General features: G+C 49.4%; 1 protein-coding gene across 1 annotated transcript in view; it reads left to right on the forward strand.

Moving 5' to 3' along the window:
• CDAN1 (codanin 1) overlaps positions 1 to 22,310 on the forward strand; it is a 237,335-nt gene that overhangs the window by 128,206 nt on the left and 86,819 nt on the right. The window contains exons 15-16 of the mRNA XM_085627237.1: positions 6,560 to 6,641; positions 12,991 to 13,080. Of these exons, the coding sequence (XP_085483363.1) occupies positions 6,560 to 6,641; positions 12,991 to 13,080 (172 nt within the window). The remainder of the gene's footprint in view (positions 1 to 6,559; positions 6,642 to 12,990; positions 13,081 to 22,310) is intronic.

Below are 22,310 nucleotides of genomic sequence, written 5' to 3' on the forward strand. Positions count from 1 at the left end.
ATCATAAATGAGAAATACATTTGTTTTAGACCCTAAAACTGCTAGGCTCAATTTTCCAAAGAAGGAAGTAAAATCCTACCACTTCAGTCTGGGGTCCTGAGACAAACAATGTGAAAATCAGGACCCCCTGCTACTAGTGGAGACTCCCAGGGCAGAGAAAATAAATTGTATGAAACCACCCAAGGCAGCCAATTATTTGCTTAAAAAATTATGATCTGTATATATAAATGATGAAGGCCATTAAACGCAAAAATATGAAAAGGGAAAAGCATATGTTCGAGGCATATGAGCTGCAGATTGTACACTTTTGCATAGATCGCCATCTGGTGTTGGGCCCGGATGTTTGCAGTTTGTTTTTCTTCTTGGACAGTCTTTGGAAGTCACGAGTTCGGTGACTCCTCCTTCGGTCCGTACTGCGCATGGACTTCGGCTCCATCCTCAGATTGTTTTTTTCCGCCATCAGGCTCGGATGTGATACTTCGTGCTCCGGCTTCGAACCTTTCCAGTTCGACCTTCAACGGAAAATCCTCGTCCATCGAGATTCTTAAGATAAAAATCATCTTCTTCATCTCTCTCGGCGGCACTTTTCGATTCCAGACATCGGCACCGGCCTACGGGCCTCCCTCGACTCCGGTCTCGGCCGATGGAAAGGACTCCCTTCAAAAAGTGCCCAAAATTTGGGTCTAAATTTCCCCACACCGACCTCCATCAGGTGTGTAACCTCTGCCTCTCTCCCGAACACGAGGCTCGAGACTGCCCCGCCTGCAAGTCTTTTCGATCGAAAAAGACCATCCGGGATCGAAGAGCTTGACGCACCATGGCGCACTCGTCGACTTCGGCTCCACCCGACATCTTCGGAGACGACACCGGAGCTTCGGGGCAGCAGCACGCCGAGCAGGAGGAAGAACTCGTCAGCGCTTCCGAGGCCGACGACTCTGACCTGGAGGAGATAACACCGGCGCAGAGGGTCGTGAGTACTTTACCCCCTCCCACTCCCGTACCCACATCGAAAGAGACTCCGATTACACCTTCGCCTTCGGGCCTAGGGAAAACCAAACATACAGCTTCTATCACCCCACCTTCGGGCCCGGTGTCGAAGCAGCATAAGTCTCCCGGCGGCTCGGGCTCGAGCCAGCCTACTCCTGGTGCCGAAAAACACCGTTCGGCACTGAAGAAAACCACACCCAGTTCGGCTCCGAAGTCATCGGGCTCGAAACCTGCACTCTCGGTGCCGATTAAGCATAAGCCCCTCGGCACCGACGCTCCGGCGCCGAAGCCCGCCTCGGCACCGAAGAAATCGGAGACCCCGAAAAAACATGGCATGGAGAAACCATCGAAGCCCTCGGCTCCGAAAACATCGGCACCGACAGACGATTCGGTGCCACAAGAACTATTTACGCCTGATCCTTATCAAAAAACTTTAACACAGGATCCAAAGACTGGTCATTTAACTTTGTCTTCCAAAAAAAGACATTTACACAAGCCAGATCCTCCTCCACCGCCAAAACGGAAGGACTCTGCCACATCCCCCTTCAGAGTACCCTCCCCACCACCTCCTCCTCCACCTTCTCCACCTCCTCCACCTCCCATATTTCCACCACCTTTGCCTCACCGCTCTCCAACCCCATCTCCAGACCCTGATTATGGAGATCCAGATTATGATCCGGCAGACGCCCCAATAGACCCCACACCTCCAGGGACACCAGACCCATGGGAGGATTACCACAACCCCGATGTACCGGATGTGCCTCAGGATGACATTTATCCATCCAGGCCATCTCCTCCAGAGGACTCCCTGGGGTTCCACCACTTAATACAGCGGGCGGCACACTACCATGGGGTGGAATTACATAGTGAGCCAGTTGACGACGATTTCCTGCTGGACACTTTTGACATACAAGATAAGGCCACAGCAATATTGCCCATGCTAAAAGGGGTAACCAAACATGCTGCAGAGGTGTTCAAGGACCCAGTCAGAGCTAGGGTACTAAACCCCAGTATAGAGAAAAAATATAAAGCAGCCCCCACAGATCCTGCATATATTAAAGGACCTGCTCCCTTGGACTCATTGGTGGTATCCACAGCTAGGAAGCGGTCTAACTCTCAATCCTCAGGGGAGGCTCCGCCACCAGATAAGGAGTCAAAGCTCTTAGATGCGTCTGGTAAACGCACTGCCTCGCAAGCCGCAAATATGTGGCGCATTGCCAACACACAAGCTCTGCTTGCACGTTATGATAGAGCACATTACGATGAACTGGAGGCTATCATGCAACACCTCCCAGAAAAACATAAACACAGGGCTCATGAGCTAATACAGGAGGGAAAGCTCATCACTAACACCTCAATTAAATGTGCCCTCGACGCAGCAGACACAGCTTCTAGAGCTATAAACACCAGTGTTTTGCTTCGTCGTCATGCCTGGCTCAGAATCTCAGGGTTTAAGCCAGAAGTCCAGGCATCTATATTAAATCACCCCTTTGACCAACAACACCTATTTGGTCCAAAGGTGGACGAAGCATTGGAGAAAATGAAGAAGGACACGGATACAGTAAAGTCTATGGGGGCATTACAATCCCAGACCCCTAGACGTTCATTTCGTCGTTCCTCCTTTCGGGGCACAGGCAGAGGTTACTCTGCCGATAGCGCCTCTACTTCCTACAAGTCCCCTCCTCAGAATACCTTCTCAAAGGGCTATCAGAGGGGTGGATATAGGGGAAACAATAATAAAGGCAGGGGCAAAACCAACAACACCCGTTCTGCCACACCACCCGCCCAATGACTTTCCCCCGCTTCCCCCAGACCATTTCACTCCAGTCGGGGGCAGACTACGGCATTTTCTTCACACCTGGGATACCATAACATCAGACAAATGGGTGACACAAATTGTTCAGTCAGGCTACTGTCTCGAACTAACATCTACCCCACCCAATATTCCACCCAGGCACCGTACAATGTCACAAGAACACACCACACTGCTCAAACAGGAGGTAATCTCCCTCCTGCAAAAACAAGCTATAGAGCAGGTCCCCGTCAATCAGCAAAATCTAGGGGTCTACTCTTTGTATTTTCTAATACCAAAGAGAGACGAGACCCTACGGCCCATTCTAGACCTCCGGCCTCTAAATGCATACATACATTCGGACCATTTCCATATGGTCACCCTCCAACAAGTTCTCCCACTCCTCTGTCAGGGAGACTTTCTCACTACACTGGACTTGAAAGACGCATACTTTCATATTCCAATACACCCTTCTCACACGAAGTACCTCAGGTTTATGGTGGACGGTCAGCATTACCAATTCAGGGTTCTCCCCTTCGGGGTCACGACCGCACCACGGGTGTTTACCAAATGCCTAGCGGTAGTAGCAGCTCACCTCAGAAGACAACACATTCACGTCTTCCCTTACTTGGACGACTGGCTGATAAAAGCCGTGTCCTACGACCAGTGTGTGCAACATACAAACAGCACCATCCAACTGCTCCACCAGCCAGGCTTCACGGTGAACCATCAAAAGTCCCACCTCATACCATCTCACACAAAGCAATATCTCGGGGCCACTATAGACACCTCCAAAGCTATAGCCTATCCCAATTCAGCCAGAATCGCAAGCATACAAGCTTTGCGCCAAACATTCCTTCTTCAGCACTCTCTCCCAGCAAGAGTGTTTATGAAGCTAATAGGGATGATGGCGTCTTGCATCTTCATAGTGCCCCATGCAAGACTCCACATGCGTCCACTCCAAGAGTGCCTAGCACGGCAGTGGAACCAGGCCCAGGGACAGCTGACGGATCTGGTGTTGGTGGACGGCCGCTCCCATCACTCTCTGCAGTGGTGGAACACCACAAACCTTTCCAAAGGGCGGCCGTTCCTGGACCCGGTTCCCCAGGTGATTCTAACAACGGACGCATCGCTCTCCGGCTGGGGAGCGCACCTTCTACACCTCACGGTGCAAGGTCTATGGACGCCACAGCAAAAATTACTCCACATCAACCATCTGGAGTTATTGGCGATCTTTCTAGCCCTGAAATCCTTTCAGAGACAAATTTCAGCCAAAGCAGTCCTCATTCGCACAGACAATATGACTGCAATGTATTATATTCAAAAACAGGGGGGGGACACACTCTCCCCAGCTCTCCCGCTTAGCACAGAGCATATGGAGATGGGCAGTTCCACAAAAAATCTTTCTCCTGGCACAACACGTCCCAAGCATACAAAACACCATGGCAGATCTGCTCAGAAGACAAACGCAGCAAATGCACGAATGGGAACTGCACCCACAAGTTCTTCGCCCATTCTTCTACAGGTGGGGGCATCCTCAAGTAGACCTCTTCGCCACCCACGAAAACAAAAAATGCCCAAGCTTCGCCGCCAGATACCCACACCCATTGTCCAAAGGCAATGCGATATGGATGAACTGGTCAGGCAAATTTGCATACGCCTTTCCACCTCTCCCGCTAATTCCATTAGAGGTAAAGAAGCTACAACAGCACTCCCTCACACTCATTCTGGTAGCCCCAACATGGGCCAGGCAGCCGTGGTACACCACACTACTACAGCTATCGGTGGTACCACATCAAAAACTGCACCTGTCCCCATGCCTCCTAACCCAGAACCATGGAGAAATCAGGCACCCGGACCCAGCTCAGCTCAACCTTGCGATCTGGCTCCTGAAATCTTAGAATTTGGATACCTTAACCTTCCCCCTGATTGCATGAACATTATCAAGGAAGCCAGACGTCCTACCACTCGAGCATGCTATGCCGCAAAGTGGAAGAGATTCGTTGTTTACTGCCGTAACAATACAATCAACCCTTTAGATGCATCCATACAGCACATCATATGCTATCTGCTCCATCTTCAAAGGTGTAACCTGGCATATTCATCCATATGTCTACACCTAGCAGCAATTGCTGCTTACCTGCAAAACAGACAGCATTTATCACTTTTCAGAGTGCCCGCTATTAAAGCCTTTATGGAAGGCCTTAAACGAGTAATTCCACCCAGGGCACCACCTTCCCCCTGTATGGAATCTAAACGTAGTTCTTACATGGCTAATGGGTCCGCCTTTCGAACCAATGCATAAATGTGAGCTACATTTCCTCACTTGGAAAACAGCTTTGCTTGTAGCGATCACTTCCCTTAGAAGGGTTAGTGAAATACAAGCGTTCACTATACAAGAACCCTTTTTACAGATACATCACAGCAAGGTGATACTTCGCACAAATCCAAAATTTCTGCCCAAGGTCATTTCCCCCTTCCATCTTAATCAATCGGTGGAATTACCGGTCTTTTTCTCGCAACCTCAATCTGTTGCGGAAAGGGCTCTACATACACTTGATGTTAAAAGGGCTTTACTGTACTACATACAACGAACGCAACCTTTCAGGAAGACTAAACAATTGTTTGTCTCCTTCTCTCCACCGCATAAAGGCAACCCCATCTCTAAATCAGGGATAGCTAGGTGGATTGTAAAGTGCATACAAATTTTCTATCACAAAGCAAAAAGAACATTATCTGTTCCACCTAAAGCCCACTCTACAAGAAAGATAGGGGCTTCTATGGCTTTTCTAGGGAACATACCCTTAGATGACATCTGCAAAGCAGCCACATGGTCAACACCGCACACCTTCACAAAACATTACTGTGTAGACGTGCATTCCAAGCAACAAGCTAGTGTGGGCCAGGCTGTACTAAAGACACTATTTCAAACCACTGCAACGGATACCGGTGGTCGCCGCTAGGGCTGGGTACTGCTATATAATCTATGCAAAAGTGTACAATCTGCAGCTCGTATGCCTCGAACGGAATATGCTACTTACCAGTATGCATCTGTTCTTGGCATGTAGAGCTGCAGATCTGTACACGCCCACCCGCCTCCCCGGCTACCTGTATCCGTTCCAGCCTATCTTATTTAGATACAACACACATGGGTTTCTCATTATTATCACTACGCTCCATCTTTTCCCTGCTGGCGAAAAACAATCTGAGGATGGAGCCGAAGCCCATGCGCAGTACGGACCGAAGGAGGAGTCACCGAACTCGTGACTTCCAAAGACTGTCCAAGAACAAAAACAAACTGCAAACATCCGGGCCCAACACCAGATGGCGATCCATGCAAACGTGTACAGATCTGCAGCTCTACATGCCAAGAACAGATGCATACTGGTAAGTAGCATATTCCTTTATTATCACATTTAGAGTTCAAACCCATTACCATATACAATTAAATTATTCCCAGTATACTAACCTATGTGACATCTGAAACATTAGGCCCATGCATCAATTCATTTTTTAATAAAGTGTGCAAATTGTGTCACAATGAGTACGTCAAATGGTTATCACACTTATTTGCAAAGCAATTCATATATTTATATCAGAACTTTAGTGGCCTAGATCATTGCGGATTCTCCCTGAGACAAACAACGCCATCCTTGCGTGTTACTTAGCTGGTGCCAATAATGTTTTGCAGAAATGTTGCCTGCTATCTTCAGTTTCATGTTACCCCTCTGTTTTTCATTCAACTCTAAATGCTTCCTTTGCATTTCCATCTTTCTGCAGATGCATGGTTCTCTCGGAGGAGAAAGAGATGGGCTTCCTGAATAAGCTGCTCATACTGGCGGTGCTTGGGTGGCTCTTTCAGGTACTGTATGTAGACTCCACCATTTGTCCTTTCAAACATTTTCTCTGCTTGCGGTTTGCAGAGTTTTAAGTCAGTGACCCCTTTGTTGTAGGCTCATGATACCCCCGTGTTCTGAGTAACAGAGCAAGAAATTCGCCATTCAAGATTTATTTCTCACAATAGGAAACATCGACTGTATTATTCCCTGTTGCCCAAGAATAACAATGAGTTACAATCTACACAATGTTTGGACACAAGGTGTCACCCAAGGCTATTTCTTCCATGAAAAATGTGCCACTTAAAAAGTTACACAAAACTCGATTATAAGGGACCTTTAAACATCTGAGGGAATGTATAGGCCAGGGGTGTCATACACTGGTCCTCGAGGGCTGGAGCCATGCCGGATTATGTAGAGGTTTTCCTTTTAAATTCCTTGAATGTAAGTTAATATGCTGTGACTGCCCTGACAATCTGCCAAGGCTCCAAGCGTTTTAAACTAATAATGGATTCCCTCTGGTCTAGATAATGCAAACATGTTCAGCAGACTAGCCAATAAAAGACATGTGCCCTAGATTTGAGGATGAACTAATCTTCTACCCATCCAACTATGAGGCAGAAGAGGAGACAGGGTCCTGTTCTTTTGGGATGTCTGATTGAGCTTCTGTATGTGCTGTAAGATTGGTTCCTACAGTTTGTGGATGAAGATGGCTCCCATTAAGTTTCTTTACAAGCAGAACATGCTATGACCAACGGCCTCTGCTTCACTGTGGCAAGCGCATGCAAGCAAGGATACACCTTTCCAAAAGGGCAAACCATGTAACCGGTTCCAATAAATCATTAACTTCAAACTAAATGCGGACACCGCACCTCAACAAATCAAGCACACTGGTGATTGCCAGGCACACCCTGTCCTTGTGCAAATGTCCAATTACATGTTAGGCGCATACCGGACCTCAGTGATTAGCCATTCATGGAGGATCAAGAGAGGGTCATTCACACTTCCAAGCAATCCTCTTGTTATCAGTCCATCATTTTGGCATTCTGCAAGTCTGCATAGACTTGCAGCAGATAAAGTGTCCAAAGTATTGACCTTTGGTTCTACATGCCCATGTCCTACAGCAGTCTTAACAGAACTTATCTCTAGAGCAGAAAAAAAAGTTTATAAAGAAACTCCTTACCAAGGGACAATTTAACTGCTTTTGGGTGTAATCATAATTGGGGGGGAGGAGGGAGTTGGGAGAAAAATACAATTGAGCGCATGTTGAGATCCATGTGTGATGGATTTCAATCACTACTGTTCTTCTTTATGAATTTAGTTCAGTTGTTAGGCTTTTCCATTAAAGGTGTTTGTAGTTAGAATATCTCAAGATGATAAAAATATATTAATAGGTGTTCGCTCATTTGCAAACTAACCATTAGCATAAAAAGCCTATACATATATCATACTAATGAATCTAACCACTCAAACCACTTTAATATTTTTGTACCAGAATATAGGGCCCTGGTTGTGCAGTTTCTGGCTGGCGTCACTTGCACAGTGATCCAGCCAGCCATTCTTCGATAGCTTGTTTGCTGCTCTGGCATATCAATGGCTTATTCCTTTCCGTTGGTTGAGAGGTGAACCGCAGGGCCTAAACAATCAGGGAATATAGTCCCCCCATCCACTCCAGCCTTCTGCAGACCCTAGCATCCAGTAAAAAGCTAAGTTACCATATAGGTTTTAGGATCATCATAGTGTGGGTGTTTTCTTGCATCTGACTGACCCACTCAGACTCCCACCCACTTGTCCAATCCCCTGGACCCTGCTCTTCCCCTCCGATGGCCCTCTGGCATGCCTTTTCAATGGTTATTTATCCTCCTGATCGACACACGTCTACCGTTTATCTACCTATTCCACACGCGATTCACACACCCGTAGTTGGACTTCTTAACCCCTTTACAAACCAGAATATATGGCTATTATTTCACACATGTGGTTCTGAAAATGAATGCATAAGAATCCTTGGATGTATTGTGTATGTTTCTTCTCTGTATTTACTATGTTTCATTAAAAATAAAAAATAAACATTTTGGAAAAAAAAGCATAGTGTGGGTTAAGTGACAAAGTATGTATACTGACTCTCAATGCTTTATTTGCTAGTCTGTAATTGTAATTGTAATCAGTCTTATATAGCGCGTGGTTACCCTCGGGCATCCCAGCGCTTGATCAGACACACCCCGGCCAAGACCTAATCACACACATCACCGAGGAAATAAGTGGGACTTCAACAGCTTCCGGAAGCGAAGAGTGCCAGTTTCTGAACGCAACTCCAGCGGGAGCGCGTTCCAAAGGGTGGCTGTGTGGACCGCAAATCTTCTGCCGCCCGTACGGGCCTTAGACACCCTAGGAACCTGGAGAAGAAATTTCTGGTTGGAGCGCAAGGCTCTGGAGGCTTTATAGGGCACCACCAACTTTCTTAAAATAAGGGGGCCTTTACCCTGCAGAATTTTATGTGCTATGCAGAGAGACTTAAACTTGACCCTCTCCCGCACAGGGAGCCAATGCAAAGTCTTCAAGGCTGGTCTAGCCGACTGTCTCCTAGGCACGTTGGTCAATAACCTGGCCGCGGCGTTTTGTACTTGTTGGAGCTTCCTCAGCGTTGCTTCCGGGGCGCCAAGGAAGATCGCATTACAATAGTCGAGCCTTGATATAATCAGCCCCTGAATGAGTAGCTTCCTTGAGGTGGGAGGAAGGAGGGGCAGGACTTTGCGAGCAGAGCGAAGGAGCCCAAAGCAAATCCCTGCCGTTTTCTTCGCCTGGGTCTTAAAAGAGAGATCCTGCTCCAACCAGACTCCCAAGCTCTTGATCTCCTGCTTAGGGCAGGGGAGGTCCCCCAGGCAGCTAGGCCAGCTAGACATAGGGAGAGGGGGAGGCTTATGCCCTAGCAACATAATTTCGGTTTTTGAACCGTTCAGTTTCAGCGCTGATTCGCACATCCAGGTATACACCTGGGACATGCATTGATGCAGTACATCCGGAATCTTCACCAATTGGGAAAGAGCCACCACCAACTGAGTATCATCGGCGTAGCTGACGATTTTTATCCCAAATGGCGACACCACATCCTCCAGGGGGGCCATATACACATTAAACAATGTGGGACTCAAAGAGGAGCCCTGTGGCACCCCACACTGGAGGGGGATTGGTGAAGACCGCTCGCTGCCCTCCCAGACCTGATACGTCCAGCCAGTAAGGAAAGAGCGAAGCCACTGCAGCGCAACGCCTCTCACCCCTACGTTAGACAGCCGTTGGATCAACACTTGATGATTGACAGTGTCGAATGCTGCACTGAGGTCCAGGAGGATCACTGCCACTGACCCTCCTGAATCCAGAATGCTTCTTGCTTCGTCCACAACTGCCAGTAGGGCGGTGTCGGTGCCATGACCCGGTCGGAAGCCGGTTTGGGTCTCTCGTAGCAGACCGTTGGACTCGAGAAAGCTAGACAGTTGATGATTAACCAGCCTTTCTGCGATCTTACCAAGTCCCGGCAGCAGAGAGATGGGCCTGAAATTTGCCAAGTCCGAAGGATCCAGACTAGGTTTTTTCAGGAGAGCCTTTACAACAGCTCTTTCCAGCCCGATGGTACCACACCCTGAGTGAGGGATGTATTGATGAGGTTCATGACCGGGGCCGCGATTACAGAAGCCACCTGTTTCAGAAACCTCATCGGGGCGGGGTCCCTTGGAGAGCCGCTCTTCATAGAACTAAGCTCCTTTATGACTTCCGACTCTGATATCGGGTCAAAAGAATCCAGCAAAGCATGTACTCCTCTTCCTTGGCTCACTGAGTCAGTGTTCTGTGAAACCCGAGGTAGCAGAGATAAAATATTCTCTATTTTCAGATGGAAGTAGTCCGCGAGTTCCCTGCACTTCTCAGCGGGATTGTCATGGGTGACAGGTGGCTCAGGGACTTTGAGGAGCTCCTTAACCACTTTAAAGGTCTCCCTAGAAGAGTTGGACGCGTTCTTTATTTTTTCCTCAAAAAATTGGGCCTTAGCACCGCGTAGGGCATTCTTATACATCCTAATAGCTGCGCGATATTCCTCCCGACTGGCCACCCCCCAGTCCCTTCTCCAGGTCCTCTCCAGCTTCTTGCATCCTCTCCTCAGGGTCCACAATTCTGGTGTATACCATGGGGCCGAGCCCGTTCTGATCCCACTCTTAGCCACTCTCTTTTTCGGCAAAATGGCATCTAAGGAGTTGGTCACCCACTGATCAAAAGCCAAATCGGCCATTGCCGGGTCAGCGGCCAAGGGAGGGCCTGAACTCTGAAGCTGCGCAATCCAGCTTTCAACTGAGAGTTTAGACCAGGCTCTATCCAAAGAATAGACTCTAGGGGACAGAACGGACCTTGGGTCACATTGCAGGGTCATAGGTATCAAGAAATGGTCTGACCATGGTAAAGGACAAGCGGACAGAACCTCTAGGTGCGGAATATTTGCAAAGATAGGATCGAGAAGGTGACCCTTAATATGAGAGGCACCGAGATTGCTTAAGTCCAGGTTGTATGCTTTCAAGTCACAGCACAAATCTGCAGCTATTAAATCTGAAGGCTCATTAAAATGGAGATTTAAATCCCCCAACACCATAAAATTGGTGGTAGCGGAGGCCAACAGCGTGACTGTTTCCATAAGGGAGCTAATAAAGCCCCCCAGGGCCCCTGGAGGTCGATATATCAGCACACCTGAAACTGTGACGGTAGGGGAGGTCCGTAAGGAGAACTGACAGCTTTCACAATCCTGTGTCTCACTGTTTTGAGCCCTGCATACGAACACATCTCTGTATATGATGGCTATGCCTCCCCCTCGGCCCAGGGGTCGATCCAGATTGTATATAAGAAAACCTGGGGGGAGGGCGCGAACCATGTCCGCACCTGAACTGGCCGTAATCCAGGTTTCTGTCAAAAACTGAATGTCCAGGTCATGGTCCTGTATCAAGAAGTTAATCTCTAACGCATGACAGGGCAGAGATCTACAATTTAACAGGGCCATTGACAGAGTGTTCTTGCCCCTGTCAGCTTGTGTCACCTTGCAGCTCCTACATGCAGAAAAGGGTTTAGCTCCCTTGTGAATATACTTACATGCTACTCTTTTAGGGGCGCGAAGCGACATAATTTCCTCCCGAGAATATTTCAGTCGCTTTTCCGTAGTTGGAGCCAAGAATCCTGGCCCTAAGCCCGTCCTGGCGCGGACGGGCGCAGACGGGCTTGACTCTGGCGCGCCCGCTGCGCGCTTGCATTCCCCTGGTTAAAATAGTCCCAGCCACACAAGCCCAAGCCAAGATGGTGCCTGTTGATTGGCCCGATCGGCGGAGGAGGAGTCTAGCAAAAAGCGAGTGAATAATCTGTTTTAAGGTGCGGGTAAGTGGACTGTGCAAGCTTTAAAACAAGTATTTGACACAATGTTCTCCTGACACAACAAATTAAAAAGATCAAATAGCAGCAGGTTAAGGTTAAAAAAGCACAATGCTTAGGCTTCCAAACCTCGTGATCGTCCCCATTCAATGAGAGCGTTCTGCAGCGATGTGCGGGTGTTTTGGCTGAATGTCTCTAGTTGTAGGCTAGCGCGCTTGCATTCCCCTGGTTAAAATAGTCCCAGCCACTCAAGCCCAAGCCAAGATGGCGCCTGTTGATTGGCCCGATCGGCGGAGGAGGAGTCTCGCAAAAAGCGAGTGAATAATCTGTTTTAATGTGCGGGTAAGTGGACTGTGCAAGCTTTAAAACAAGTATTTGACACAATGTTCTCCTGACACAACAAATTAAAAAGATCAATTAGCAGCAGGTTAAGGTTAAAAAAGCACAATGCTTAGGCTTCCAACCCTCGTGATCATCCCCATTCAATGAGAGCGTTCTGCAGCGATGTGCGGGTGTTTTGGCTGAATGTCTCTAGTCGTAGGCTCGTAGTAGTCTCAGTCTATTATACAGTAGATGTGTGTGCATTCTTCTTTTGCAGTCTTTAGTATATAAAAGCTTGTGTGCTTATCATGGCACAGCACTTTTATGTGGTTTAGTAGGTGCCTAAGGAAAAACCTAAAATCATTTTGAGCAGTTTTAGAACATCAACGATGAAAAATCAAAAAGCACGTGCAAAGTATTTTACTTCCTTTCCTAATAGTGGGGCTGATTCTTACTATGTTCATCATTGTGTAACTTGGGCACCCTGTGATTCTTTGTCCCAATATCATTCAGTGTTCACATTTTAAATCAAAATCTAAACCCTAGTCACAGAAGCAAGCCTACATAAGGTTCTCTGATTTGCAACAATGTGGAATTCATTAATTTTGGTTTTGGTTGAGTTAAGAGACTACTGATCAATAGAAACCTTTGTTTCAGGTCCCAACTGTGCCGGAGGAGATGTTTTTTACAAGTGAAGCCAAGCAGGATGATTTCCCAGTGGACATAGTGGCAACCGCTCAGGGTCTGGTGAGTGAAAATGTTACGGTCAACAATCGGCTGTAGGCTTCTGTTGAGCAAAATAGTGTTTCTCGTTTCAGTGTTTGCAAGATTATACATTGAGCCACAGGACTGAAGGCGTATCACCACATTTGTTTCCTTGTCCACTGTTGAATCAATACACCTCTTTGCCTTCTTCACTGGTACAGTCTGTTTTGATTTCATGGATGCCATTGAGTAAGAGTATTGTAGTGCTTTTTAGGTGTTTTAGGGGCTATGGTAAACTATCTACTAATCTTCAGCTTCCCCCAGCTCTGGCATTCTTTTGAAGATCTTTTAGCCTGGATTCTGATTACATTGAATGATTGTAACCAGTGAAGAAGAGTAGGACCCTGCCTGCATCCTGATCCTCTTCATTGCCTCTATGGCATTGGACATTGGGTCTACATCCCTTGTTGACTGCCTTCAGAAGCTTTGCAGTGTAGGTAAAACGACCTTGATATGATTTGACTTTTGTCTCCTATTGCACACACCATGTCATATTGTGCTCCTTCCTACAGGAATCTTTCCACATATCCATTATTCATCAAGGTTCGGGGTGGTCATCTATTCTCCATGCCTTTCTGGTTCCCGTTATCCCAGTTCTTGCAGTTACCCTCTGTCGCATCAGCATCGGTTTATGTACTGGTATCTTCAGAGGCATTTTTTAAAAAGTGAGCAAGTACAAGATTAGCCTTTTTAAAATATCTGCTTACAGCCAGTATTGAAACTTTTTCTAGGAGATGCAGTATCAGAGATATACCACAGCCTGACCCCCCTCAAGTTTCGCAGCTCACTCATAACATGTCAGTTAATTTATTATAAGACGCCCTTCTTGAGTTTGTACTCATCCCCTGGGAAGAGGAAAAGAAGGCATGTAAAACAGACATTCTAGAATGTATCTATATTAAACAAACCAAGGGTGTCCCAGGGTTTGGGGATGGGAATTTTACTAGCATGAATATTAATTAATACCACCTGAAAATGTTAGGACCTGGAATATCAATTGTGAATATTTTGAAACAAAGAGAAGAAAAAGGAAACCATAATGGAAAGTGAATATTTCAAAGGCTTCTTTCCCATTTCAATAGCACTTGGATATTAGACCACCAAAGAACTTTCTGGGAATTAGGATTTCTTTTATTGGTAATTGCACTGTCTGATGGATACTTGTAAAAGCAGGTTCTTCGTCTGGTGAATAACCCCAAGCGCCAGACTGGATCCAGAGAAGTTTTTTCTAGCTATTCCTCCATATGCTGGTATAGGAAGCGGGCTCTTTGCATGGTATACCTCTTTTTGGCATATCATACAAAGAGTCCAGGTATTCCATTACTAATGGACAGGGGCTTGCTCTAGCACGCCCAAGTGTTAGAGGAAGGTACGCTTTTAGGGAGTAGTATGGTTGAGCAGCCCTAGGCTTATCGAGAGGAGTGTTAGACATCTGCAGATTCACATAATAGTCAATAAATGATGCACACAACTCAATAAGGAAATCCATACCAGGTTGTAAAAATAACACATCTCTTTTTATATGTTTAGGCAGCAGAATCAATACGACCAGGTAAGTACTTTTTTCAAGAGAAATACTTTTACCTTTAAAAAGTCGACACAGTGCAATTTTCAGAGGCTGCAATGTTATCCTTTTGGAGGCAAAACAAATGCAGCATACAAGTTATTTTTGGCGACTTACAGGACTAATCTCCTGGACTTAAGGTGAGCATGGGGCAAGATCCAAGGCAGCACCAGCAGCTCCAGCGGCACTAGCGCAGTGGTGCAAAACTGCATTGGGTGCCCAATGTTATCCAATGGGGATCAGTCCGGTCACAACGTGGCTGCAGGAGTCCGACTGAACCAACCAGTGGGCTCAAGTCTTGCGATGCTAGGGGACACCGGTGGTCCTTTTCTCCTCGGCCGTGTGCAGAGGGTCTTTGAGGTGTCGGATTGCTTTGTCCGGAAACACTTGCGGTTGAGGGGGCCTGTTCAGAGTCTGCAGGCGACATCAAGGAGTTCACGAGGGGTGAAACCAAAGTGTACTCTGTTTCTTGAGGGCTTGGGGACCACATTGACACCATTGTCCCACTGCGACTCGGGCTGGGGGGCTTGGGTGCAGTGGTGCTTGGTGGTAGCAGGTTTTGGCAGGTCCAAATTCCTCACCGTACTTTTTGGGGTGCCTTCAGGATGCAGGAGAGCAGCTACACTGCTTTACAGAATTTCTTGAGTCTTTATTGAAAGCAGGCAGTCCTCCCAGGCTTGCAGGACGAGACGACTTTGGCACAGTTCCATAAGAAACAGCAGACAGGCCGTCAGGGCTGGTGCCAAGTCAGTTGTTTTTCTTCAGTCTTTGCTTTCACAGCTCTTCCGTGTCCTCCTCCTTCATAGGTCATCAGGATCTCCTGTTCTGTTGTCAGGGGCTCCACTAAATACTGGGTTTATGGGTCTTATGGGAGTGTAAGATAGTAGCCAATGGGCTACTGACCCCTGGGGCCACAATGCCCCCTATATGACCACTTCCTGGGGAAGTGGGCATAACCCTGTCCCAGAGTTGCGAAGTTTGCCATCACCAAGATAGCCAACTCTGACAAATCGTATCCACTTCAGGTAGCCCGCCTTAGGGGTGGCACTAGCCTGAAGGTGCCAATGGGCTCTGTACAAAGGTGGGCAGCATCCTCGTCTGAGAGGGAAGCCAGATTTGCATCCCAAAGGCAGTGGGCTCTTTGAAGCTCCCTTGCCTTGGAATGCTAATTTGCAGGTCATCCCCTGGGAGGGGGTGTAAACACTCTCTGCCCGAGCAGAGGGTGACCTCCTGAGAGCAAAGACCCTCACCCTCGGGGGTCAGAAACTCGTCTCTGGTGGCAAGCTGGTGATCTAGTTAGTCAGCACACCTGTAGCTGGCAGGTTTTTAGGGGGCATCTTTAAGGTGCCCTCTATATGCCTGTACTAATAAATCCATCACTGGAATCAGTGTGGGTTTATTAATACGAGATGTTTGATACGAAACATCCCTGTTTTCAGTGGAACCACCATGTAGCTGGGGAACTCATTTTTAGTATTAAATCTGTTTTTATTAACAGAACATAATCCATATTACAAAAGCAGGATGCCTACAACCCAGCGGGCCGGCTAGCTGTAATTTGACTAAGCATTCAAGGCAATAATCAGGGTGAGGCCACTCAAAGTTAAACACAGCAAGCCCCCTACAACCCATCCGGGCCGGCCGCGTCTTAAGGGTGAACATTAACTGCTATGTAGTGCCGTGGGTAGGCAGACAAACCTAGCCCCAACCCTCCCCCGCCCCCTCTCCTTAGTGAGCCTAAAGAAAAGAAGAAAAGAAAAAAAAAGAAGGGAGTATGGCAGCTCTTGTGCCCTGGGTGACGCTGTGGGTCCTTCACATCGGGGGCAGAGGGAGCCGGCAAGGCACACTTTCATGGGGTGGACGCCGTGGTATCTGGAACTAATTTCAGAAGACGCAGGTATTGTGGGCACGTCAGTTCTCAGAATTCCTTGGAGAGGATAGTTAAGAAAGGGGCCCATATTTTGGCATAATCGCTATCCTTCCCCGCCGCTACCATTGAAAGCCTCTCCATTGCTAATAGATTCCATAGTTGGTGTATCCAGTGTGCGTGATCTGGGATTGTGTCGGATTTCCAGCGTGTTAGAATTACTCTCTGTGCTGTGTTCAGTGCAAGCGCCATCTGCTGCCCCCAACTCGAGCGCAAGGGAAAGGTTATCGCATTAGGAAGGCCTATGAGGGTGTAAGCAGGGAGCCGGGGTATGAAGGTGTTGAATGCTGAGTCAATATCATCTAGCATCTGTTCCCAATAGCGGGTTCGTTTTGGACAGTGCCAGAGTAGGTGAAGAAGTGTCCCCGGGCTGCCGCACCCTCTCCAGCAGAGGTCATCGCTTTGGGGTTGCCATTTGGATAGTCTATCAGGAGTATAATACCAATATGTGGTGATTTTAAAAGCTGTTTCTGTGTGACTCGAGGAATACGTAGTGTGATGTACCCGATGGAAAACATCCTCCCACTCCTTGTCAGTCATCGTGCGTGCACCCCAGTTCCGTTTCCCAGTGTTTTTGCCCCGCAGTGTGGATCCTCGTGAGGGCTGTATTAAGGAAGGAGTAGATTTCAGAGATAAGGCTTTTATCTTCTTTTTTGTGCTAATTACCCATTTCTCAAATGGCTTCATGGGTCGGAAAGCCAGGTGGAGCACCCCTGTTCCAGAGATCCAATGTATCATCTGGGAATGCAAATAATAGTCCATAGCGGACAAATTATAGTCCGATTGCAGTTCCTTAAAGGGGATTAGGCCCTGCAGGTCAAATAAATGCCCTAGACGTTTACAACCCTCTTCTACCCAACGTGCTGCGGATCTGGTGTCCATTCTCGGCGGGAAGGCAGGGTTCGAAAAAAGTCATGGGAGAGGGAAACGTGGTCAGGTTTGCCCTCTGAGAGACCCTGTCCCACGCAAGCAATGTGGGCCACGTGACTGGTGAAGAGTAGAGTCCCCATGCGCGGGCCGATTTTTGGGAGCCATGCGTCTTGCCAGATATGATGGCCCGCTACCGTCTGATCCATGAAGACCCAGTATTTCTCTATCATGGGACGATTCCACTCTACTAAGTAACGCAAGAGGGAAGCGTGGAAATATTGAGTGATATTAGGGAAGGTTAGGTCTCCTGCTTTCTTGGACTGTTGGAGCTGAGTTTTTTGTAATCGTGGCGAAATTGGACCCCATTCGATGCCCTCGATTGCCGTTTGCAGTTTTCATAGGGCGTGAGGCGGGGGTTCCAATAGCAACGTTTGAAACAGGTATAAGGCACGGGGTAAGACGTTCATTTTAATCGCGGCTAACCTCCCAAACCACGTCAGGGCTAGGCGATGCCAGCGGTGGTGGTCCACGCGGGTCTGGGATAGTAGAGTAGAATAATTTGCCTCTGCAGTTTTCGACCGATTCCTGTAGAGGGTCAGTCCGAGGTACGTGATCCCGCCCGAGACCCAGTCAAAGGTGAAGCGATGCCGGAGGGCCTCCTCTGTGGGCTGGCTGGTGGTAAGATTGAGCACTTGGGATTTCTGCATGTTGATTTTAAAGCCAGAGAACTGACAATGTCTGAAGGTCCTAGATTATGGCCGGGAGGGAGGACAGGGGGTGTGCGACTGAAAAGATGATGTCCGCATATAAGCTAATGAGGTGACGGTCAAGGCCAAAGGGGATACCCCGCGCCAGGGGGCTGTCACAAAGTCATTGGGCCAGTGGCTCCGTATATAGAGCAAAGTGCAGGGGGGAAAGGGGACAGCCCTGCCGCGTCCACCGCCCCACTGCGAAGTGCTCAGAAAGTGTGCTAGTGACACGAACAGCCGTCTGTGGGGGCCTATAGATACATCGTGATCCAGCGTCGGAACTGGGGCCCCAGTCCGAAGCGCTCCAGAGTCACGAATAAATACGGCCAATGTACGCAGTCGAAGGCCTTCTCCGCGTCAACCGCTAGGAGAAGGGCCTCCTCATTGGACCGCTGCACCTTATCGATAAGATGACAGATGCGTTTAGTGTTGTCTCCACACTGTCGTCCCGGAATAAATCTGGACTGATCCTGGTCAACGAGACCCATCATGCGGGGGTTCAGCCTATGCGCCAAAATGCTGGAAAACAACTTTGCGTCCATATTTAATAAAGAGATCGGTCGGATAGGAACTGCAAATTTCGTGATCCTTACCCGATTTGAGGATCACCGAGATAGATGCCTGTAGCATAGAGGGCGTGAGGGATCCAGTGTCCGCAAATGAATTAAACAGGCGGGTAAGTATCGCGGCGAGCTCAGTGCAGCAGGTTTTGTAAAAGAGGGCACTGAAGCTATCAGGTCCAGGGGCCTTCTGTAACTTCAGCAGGGCGATCGTGGATATCACTTCCTCGATACGAATGGGCGCCTCCAAAGCGTCAGCCTCGCTCCCCGGTAGAGGTGTCACCGCAACATCTCTCAGGTATTCGGTAGGGTCAGGTAGTAAGGAGGAGTCCGCCACATAGAGGGATTGATTAAAGGAACGGATGGCCGATACTATTTGGGCGTCACCGGTAATAAGCTGACCAGCCCTGTCACGTAATGATTTAACAGAAGGAGCCTCCTGCTGTCCGCGCAAGCAGTGCGCCAGCATGCGGCCCCCTTTGTTGGAGCCAACAAAGTACATGTGTTTTAGTCGGGCTACAGCCTGCTCAGCCCGGTCGACATCTAAACGGCGGAGTTGGTGGTGCTCCTTTTCCAACTGCCGCAAAATTCGGGGGGGGGGGGGGCGCCCGTGCGCTTATGTACGGTCTCCAGCTCTCTCACGGTAGCCTCCAGCTCCGCGTGCTTCGCCTGTCTGGTCTTATTCTCATACGTAGCTTTAGCAGTGAGAGCTCCTCGTGCTGTTATCCCTGTCAGTAGATGCTATATAATCAGTGATGCAGCGCCTGATGTCAGCAACCACAGCAGGGGACCGGAGGAAAGTGTCTCGCAGGCGCCAGCGCGATGTAGAAGCAGTGTGCTCAGCGGGGAAGCGCACCGATTGGGTAATGTGTACGTGGTCAGAGAGGGCTCGAGCTTCAATGGAGGACTCTGTGACCAAGGCCCAAGCAGCTGGGGTAACAAGAAAGTGATCGAGCCGGGCATAGGTCTTGTGAGCAGCCGAGTAGTACGAAAAATCCTTTTCAGCTGGGTGTAGGCAGCGCCAGGCGTCCTTAATCACCATTTTGCGCAACCATTCCCCTCCTTTAGCTGATAGAGCACCTGCGCCTCTGGTGCGGGAGCCAGAGCGAACCTGTTTGCCACTCATAACAAGATTAAGGTTGCCCCCTATTATCACCGTAAGAACTGCTCACGTCGATCATTAGTGGAGTAGATCGAAGCAATAGTGCAGGGGAGGAACCTACGCGTAGCCGCAGCGCTAAGAGGCGCCCCTTGATGTGTGAGGTGAGTCCCACTATAGAACCTCTAAAGTGTTTGGCTACTAGGATGGCCTCTCCACCCTGTTTGCTTTTGGAGGAGGACCAGAACTGGTGTGGAAAGTGACTGTGGTGCATACGATGGCTGTCTGTTTGTAAGAGATGGGTTTCTTGGATGAGGCAAATGTATCCCCCTGAATTTTCTAATAAAGATAAGACCGCCCTCCGCTTTATTGGGTTATTAAGACCCCATACATTGAGATTAAGATCCAGATCGGGAGAGAGGGGTTAGAGGAGCTTTGTGGGGACACACATTGTACCGCAATAACGGAGGGCAGAGAGGGCAAGCCGAGTGAAGGGGGACATGCGCGCAGGGCTGCCAAACAAGGGACTAACGGTAGGACACACCGAGGAGAGAACCCACCCTAACCCAAAAATAAGAGAATGACCCCAAAAACAGTACCTAATCCCAAAAAGTGAAGTACAAAGTCAAAATGAACGTTAAGGTAGAAATATGACGAAAGTCCGTCAACGTGTCACAGCATCGGAAGGTCATGTCACCGCCAGTCTTCCATCCCATTGGAGGCAGGTTTGTGCCCGTCCGCCAGTAGAGGGGTCGTCAGCTATGGACTCTGGACAGACCCTCCCATCCCCCCATCTAGGTGTCCATCTCGGGAGAATTAAAGGCAAGCCTCACGGGGTGTATGGGCGATCTGTTTTCTGCGACAGCGAGGTGAGCATGGCCTCTCTCTCCTTATCCCTCGTTGCCTGAACAGGCGTCTGGATGGGAGACTTCCTCCCCACTCTTAGCCTTCTCTCCGCGCGGCGGGGGCCTCGCTCCCTAGGCCGGCCCGGCCGCTCAGCTGATGCTGTCCTCTAGCCCGAGGGTGTCCAGTGCCTCGACAAGAGAGCGAATCTGCAGCAACTTCCCGTTGAGTTTAAAGACAATGCAAAAGGGGTGGCCCCAAGAATAAGAAATGCCCTTCTCTCGAAGATGCAAGGTTACCACCCTGAACTCTTGTCGCTTAAGCAATGTGGAAGGATACGCTCCTTCAGTTGGAAATCGTGTACACACACGAGGATGTCCGGTGGCGGAGATTTGTTGCCTCGTGGGAGGCCCACCCTATGGGCTTGGTCCATTTTGATATCCAGTGTCTCTGACTCTCCCAGAACCTGGCGGAACAGTGCCGCGACATAGGCCCTGAGGTCGTCGCCCTCTTCTTTCCACGGTACGCCTCGGATCCGGATGTTGTTCCGCCGGGAGCAGTTTTCCAAGTCCTCGGCGTGGGCCTGGAGATCAAGGTGCTTCTCCCGGAGGCGCATCATGTCTTCTTGTAGTTGGTGGAGGTCTTCTTCCCTACTGATGTCGTGCTCCTAAAGCGTGGCAACCCTCTCTCCTATCTCGTCAATGTCTATGCGCACTTCTCTGAGATCCGCCGCGAGTTGGCCTCGGAGCTCCTGGATGGCAGCAAAGAGCTCAAGCATGAAGGCCTTGGTGGCAGGCAAGTCGTCACTCCCCGCCATGTCTGGAGTTCTCTCGCCGGCTGCTGTGGCCGATCCCTGCTGTTTCGTGAGCATCTCTTTCAGCGATTTCTCCTTCCTGCCTCGCGCGGTGGACATGTTGTAGGAGCCCAATTGCGGCGGAACGCCTCACACTCAGTCCGCTTCAACAGCCCCAGGTATTCTGCAGGAGCCCAGGAGAGTTCCCGGCCCGTGAGCCCTGGAATGTGCGCTGTGCCACGGGGCAGTGTGCTCGTCGGTCACGCTGCCCCCGAGCCCAAGGACAAGTAGAGCTGTCGGGCACCCGCGCACACGGGATCTAAACGGGGGGGGGGGGGGGGGGGTTTGCCCCATTCCGCTGACCAGGTACACCGTGCAGATAGGCCCCAAGTGGACCGCACACACACAATGGGGAGAACCTCCAAGTACGGCCCACAACCGGGCCGCAGCAGCGGGCACAGTCTCTGGTGCCCTAGAGCCGCAGATCAATTGTTGCTAAGCACAATTCCCCCAGCGTCCACCATCCGCCGATCTACGGACCGGGAGTGATCCCACTGGACCGCACTGCGCAGCACCCAGCAGTCTCTCGCCTTTGACCAAGGATTTGTACAGGTAGGCCCCAGCGGTCGCACACACACAGCGGGAGGGGTCTCTAATCACGGCCCTCAGCCGGGCACAGCAGCGGCTGCAGTCCCCCACGCCCTGAAGCTGCAGCTCAAGCCGATGGCACAACTCCCCCAGCGTCCACCATCCGCCGAACTGCGGACCGTGAGGGTCTCCACATGGCCGCACAGCACCCAGCGCCCG

The sequence above is a fragment of the Triturus cristatus genome, chromosome 9, assembly GCF_964204655.1.
Source record: "Triturus cristatus chromosome 9, aTriCri1.1, whole genome shotgun sequence".
NCBI lineage: Eukaryota > Metazoa > Chordata > Amphibia > Caudata > Salamandridae > Triturus > Triturus cristatus.